General features: G+C 39.8%; 1 protein-coding gene across 1 annotated transcript in view; it reads left to right on the top strand.

Annotated features, from left to right (window-relative positions):
- The first annotated feature begins 69 nt into the window (after nucleotides 1-69).
- PARPBP (PARP1 binding protein) overlaps nucleotides 70-5,005 on the top strand; it is a 46,956-nt gene continuing 42,020 nt past the window's right edge. The window contains exons 1-4 of the mRNA XM_075050778.1: nucleotides 70-129; nucleotides 1,507-1,659; nucleotides 2,540-2,770; nucleotides 4,577-4,687. Coding sequence (XP_074906879.1) covers nucleotides 1,510-1,659; nucleotides 2,540-2,770; nucleotides 4,577-4,687 — 492 coding nt within the window. The 5' untranslated portion in view covers nucleotides 70-129; nucleotides 1,507-1,509. The remainder of the gene's footprint in view (nucleotides 130-1,506; nucleotides 1,660-2,539; nucleotides 2,771-4,576; nucleotides 4,688-5,005) is intronic.

Genomic DNA, 5,005 nt, shown 5'->3' with positions numbered 1-5,005 from the left:
TCCGGGTCAACGGCTCCCACTCTCTCATTGGGCAGCTGCGGAGGATTTAAATTTAAACCGCCGCTGAGGGCACTTACGCGTTCTAACCGTCCCGCTGCGCGAGCGGCTCTCGCCTTCCCGCCCGCGCAGGTAGCGCCGCGAGAAAAGCGGGAGCGGTTCAGCCGCGCCGCGGGTGGGGTGTAAGGGCCGCGGTCCGCCTGAGGGGAGGTGGGGGGGCCGCGGGTTCGCGTCCCGCCTGAGGCGGGGGAGCTGCGCCAGGCCGGACCCTGGGGAGGGGGGATGGGACGGGGCCCTGAGGCGGCCGCAGCCGGGGGTTTTCAGCTGGGGGAGCGGGGGCGGTAACGGTAGTGTTGGCTCGTAGGGTTTGGGGCTTGTTTCGCAGGCTTTTTGGCTTGCTCGGGCTGTTTCTGCTCCGAGTGACAGGTCTTGTCCCTTGGAAACTTCTCAGAGTGGGGTGAGAGGGGAATGTCTCCGGAGAGGTTTCTGTCAGCCCCGCGCTGACTTGCACCTGCCTGCCTGTTTCACCCTCTGTGGCCCGCCTGCCTCGTTCATGTCAGCGTAAGATAATAAAGTAGGCAGTCCCCTTCAAACATTCTGGAGCGTAAGTAATTGCAGTTGCTGTTACAGTCTTGCTTGTTATCTGATGTCTCCTGTTTCCCCCGTCCCTCTCCCACATTTCATCATTTCTCCTGGTCGTACCAATCACCAAAAAACCTGCTGTGGACTGTGCCTTAGCTAGGTGAAATAAGGGGAAAGGTTGTTTTTGTGTTCTGAAAGTAAGTAGTATGGGTAATGCTCCTGTACTGTCACTGCAGTGTTAGGGAACTATATTTCAGTAAAGAACAAGTTTAAAGAGGGCAAATTTTTTAAAGAGTCTCATGTACCTGTGTCTTGACAAATGCAAGAAGGTGAAAAAGACTGGAGCGTGAAGCAGTCAAATTCAAAACTGATACTGAAACTCATTGCCAAAGGAAATAGGGGAGATAATGACTTATCAAATGAAAAAAAGAAAAAAGACTATATAGGTAACAAAAGCATTTAGAGGTGTCTTTGTTAGTAAGTCTAAGAAATATTAAATCTCTTGTTTCCAGGTTTGAAACGTTCTGGTAGGCACTGGTCTGAATGTATAGAGAATACGGGTAGTATAGAAGACACTTTCTGGGGCATTCAGACTGGCTGCTTTCAGAGGCAAAAGACTGTCATATTTGTGATAATGTTTATTCTTGTATGTTGGCATCATGTACAAGGAAAGTAAGGGGTTTTCGTGGAGACATGTCATACGTAAGCACTTTTAACCCTTTATCTTCATAGTTGCTCTGTCATAGCTGAGGCGAGTCTTACTAGACTTTTGGTTTAGTGAGAGGATTTTATTCTAGGAACTTGATCTGCAAGAAGATACAAGATTTGCACAGCTTATGCTGTGGTGGAAGGTGAAGTTGTGCGTAGGCCTCTTGCATAGTAATATTAATTTTTATGTCTCTTAATTATTTCTATCTTCTACTCTAGACAATGAGTGCTTTCCAGCAAAAGATTTTAAACTCAATCAAGTGTTTCAGAAGACAATGGCCTTTATTTTCAAACTCTGAAAGGACTACTGTATGTGGAGCAGACTGCATGCTGATGGCATTACAACTGTCAATGGCTGAAGTCAATAAACAGGTTAGCATTCTTTCAGTATGTTCTTGGTACTCAGTACATCTCAAACTTGGTTCACTTACTGCGTTTTTTGCTTAGACACCTACCTGGAATGGCCATTTTGGTCGCTTCATTGTTGTTTTAACTGAGGGTCAGATGCAGCGAAGCACTAAAATTAGTATGATTAAGCATACTGTTGAATCAGGGCTTAGAAAAAGAACCACAAGACAGATGGGAGGATGGAAATGTTTTAAGTGTATATCTGAGTACAGTTTTTTTGCTGCCATATACTGGGGAATGCTTTAGATACTAGTAGTATGAACTCTGTTTCTTTGGTGAAAACTGGAAAACTTGCTACAGTTGCAAAATTACTTGTTGCATGTATTCTGAGGTCTAACTCAAATAGAAGGACCTCAGCTGAAAAAGTTTAAAGACACGAAGTGGGGACTGGTATGTAAATCAAAGAGCAGGCTGTGGATGAAAATGAGGAGTCTAGTTGTGAAAGAGGAGGGCTAAGAGTAAGCAGTAAGGAAGTCACAGGTTTCAGGGGAAAGAGGAAGTGGTGGCAGGGAAGTGGCATCAGGAGGATGTAGAGTATGATAGTATGGAAAGGTCTGCAATAAAGACGGCTGTGAGAAAACAGAGATTATGGTGAACATTGGATAAGACACTAAGATTTGGGAGCAAGGTGAAAACAGGTGCAGAATACTGCATATAACAAAACTCAACTGTAAAGGCAAAGTACTGGAAGACCTTCAGCTATAAGTAAGACCTTGTTTATTCTAAACATAAATATTTAGATTGTAATAGGTTTTTTAAAATATATATATATGCAGCTTGTTTTAAAGTTATTTTTAAAGCTATGCTGAATAAAAAATATAATATTTTTGCTTTTTTCTATTAGCACCGTGGAGATTTCACAGTATCGCTTAGTGATGTGTTGGAAACTTGGAAATATTTGTTACATGACAAACTGGGATTATCATACGAGAACATGAAAGAACCTGAAAATTATGCTGACGTAAAAGAAGCCTATCATGCCTTCTTAGCAAGAACCAATATGTTAGATCTCATAGACATATATCAGAAGTTCTATGGTCTTGGACTTGTATCTGAAGATGAAAGCATAGCCCCTGTAAGTATTTGTTTGTTTGATCTCTGATATTATTTTGACATATTTTTGATTCCAGTTATGGATTTATGATGCTTCTAAATATACACAGGAGCTCTGAATTATTCACAAGTTACTTTGGTCTTCTATTGGGGAAGCAGATGAGTTTAAATTACTAAATCTTTTAAAGAGATCTTAAATTCACTTCAAAATTCTTTCTTTCTGTTGTCCTGCTGGGTGGGTGGGTCCCACAGCTCTTCTATGAGTATATCACTCTTTGCCAGAAATGGAACTGAAAAATGAATTGTAGAGATTTGGTAAGACTGGAACAAAGCTTGGTGATTAACACTTGTCATGGAGTTTTGGTTGTATGTTTGTCATGCGTTAACCCCAGCCAGCAACTAAACACCACGCAGCCATTCACTCACTCGTCCCTGCTCCCAGTGGGATGGGGAGGAGAATCAAAAAAAAGAAGTAAAACTCATGGGTTGAGATAAGAATGGTTTAATAACTAAAGTAAACTAAATTATAATAATAATAAATAATAATTGTAATGAAAAGGAATAAAACAACAACAAAAATGAGGTAAATAAAACCCAAGAAAATACAAGTGATGCACAATGCAATTGCTCACCACCCGCTGACCGATGCCTGAGCAGCAATCCATCCCTCCTGGCCGACTCCCCCCAGTTTATATACTAAGCATGACATTCTGTGGTATGGAATATCACTTTGGCTAGCTTGGGTCAGCTGTCCTGTCTGTGCTTTCTCCCAGCTTGTACACCTGCTTGCTGGCAGAGCATGGGAAACTGAAAAATCCTTAACTTAGGATAAGTGCTACCTAGCAACAACTAAAACATCAGTGTGTTATTAACATTGTTCTCACACTAAATCCAAAACACACTGTACCAGCTACTAAAAAGAAAATTAACTCTATCCCAGCTGAAAGCAGGACAATGTTGATATGCAGTCAAAATATTTTTAATGGTTATCATTTTAAAAATAGCATACTTTTAAAAGCAAAAACTATCCTATACTACATGTAGTTCCATGTTAGATTTTTCCAGAAACCAGAAGAGGTTCCACTTAGCCACTCAGTCAGCAGCTCTGTTGCAGTTTATTGTGGCTCAGATGTTCTTATGACACTGCATGTGAGGCCATCCTCTAGGCTAGAGAAGTTCTATTGTGTATTTCACTCTTAGACAATGAAAGTCTATGAAAAATGAATTTGATTAATCTCTATGTTATTGGATAAAAATGTATGTAAGTAGCAATTAAGATAAGTTTGAAACGCAAGCATTCCACATGATTTTATTTGATTCTGTGCTCTCTAGAGCATGGAAAGGTCAAAAGGATATTGATACTGAAAAAATAATGAATGTTGGATTTAGATGCACATACTTCTAACTTGTAACGAAAATTAGAGAGGAGTTAATTGTCTGCTTTTATTGCCCACTCTCAGCATTGCAGACTTTTTTCTTTTATTCCTGTTTTCATGGGGAAGATAGAGAACTTGGGTACCTTAATGACCTCATTCTAAACATGATATAGGATACTAAATGTTCTCCAAAACATAAGCAGCTGCTTTTAGTGCAAGTGTATTACATAACTCTTTGAAATATCTTTTCTAAGTTAATTTGAATCTTACACCTCATTTCTCTACTAAAACAGTTGTACTTTTAAAGACTAGAACCAAAAGTAGGTTGTAAGGGCTGCGTTAACCTCAAAACACTAGCAAACTGGTGGAGACATAGTTTCACCAGGTTTTAATACTACTTTTGCTTTCTAGTCATCTTCATATTTAAGTTTATTCTGATTTTGTTATTAAAGGTTCAACTGTTGGAATTTATTTCTGGCATAATGAATGTACAAGAAGATAATGGTTATGTTCTTTCTACTCCTTCTACACCAGTCAACACACAGAGCCAGAAGAATGTAAAGGTAAAAATTATTTCTCTTTTGTAATGTTCTGTATATATTGAAAAGATGAAATATAACAGTTTCCTTTTCCAATTATTGGTATTAAAATATTGCTGGTTTAAAAAAACAGAACGTGTGTATTCAAACTCTGTATCAGTTGAGTATATTGTAGGTGTGTGTATGTGGCTAAGTGCAGAAATTTATATTCTGGCAGACAGTCCTTTTATGGCAAGCACTTGATGTGGACTTAAATCTGCCTTGAAACGCCAGAGAATGAATTTTTCAAGTACACCATCACTCAAACATTGCCTTGACTAAGAGTTAAATGATTTGCCCAAT

The sequence above is a fragment of the Buteo buteo genome, chromosome 19 (assembly GCF_964188355.1).
Source record: "Buteo buteo chromosome 19, bButBut1.hap1.1, whole genome shotgun sequence".
NCBI classification, from domain to species: Eukaryota; Metazoa; Chordata; class Aves; order Accipitriformes; family Accipitridae; genus Buteo; species Buteo buteo.
Note: the sequence above shows the minus strand (reverse complement) of the source record. Positions and strands in the feature narration are given on the sequence as shown.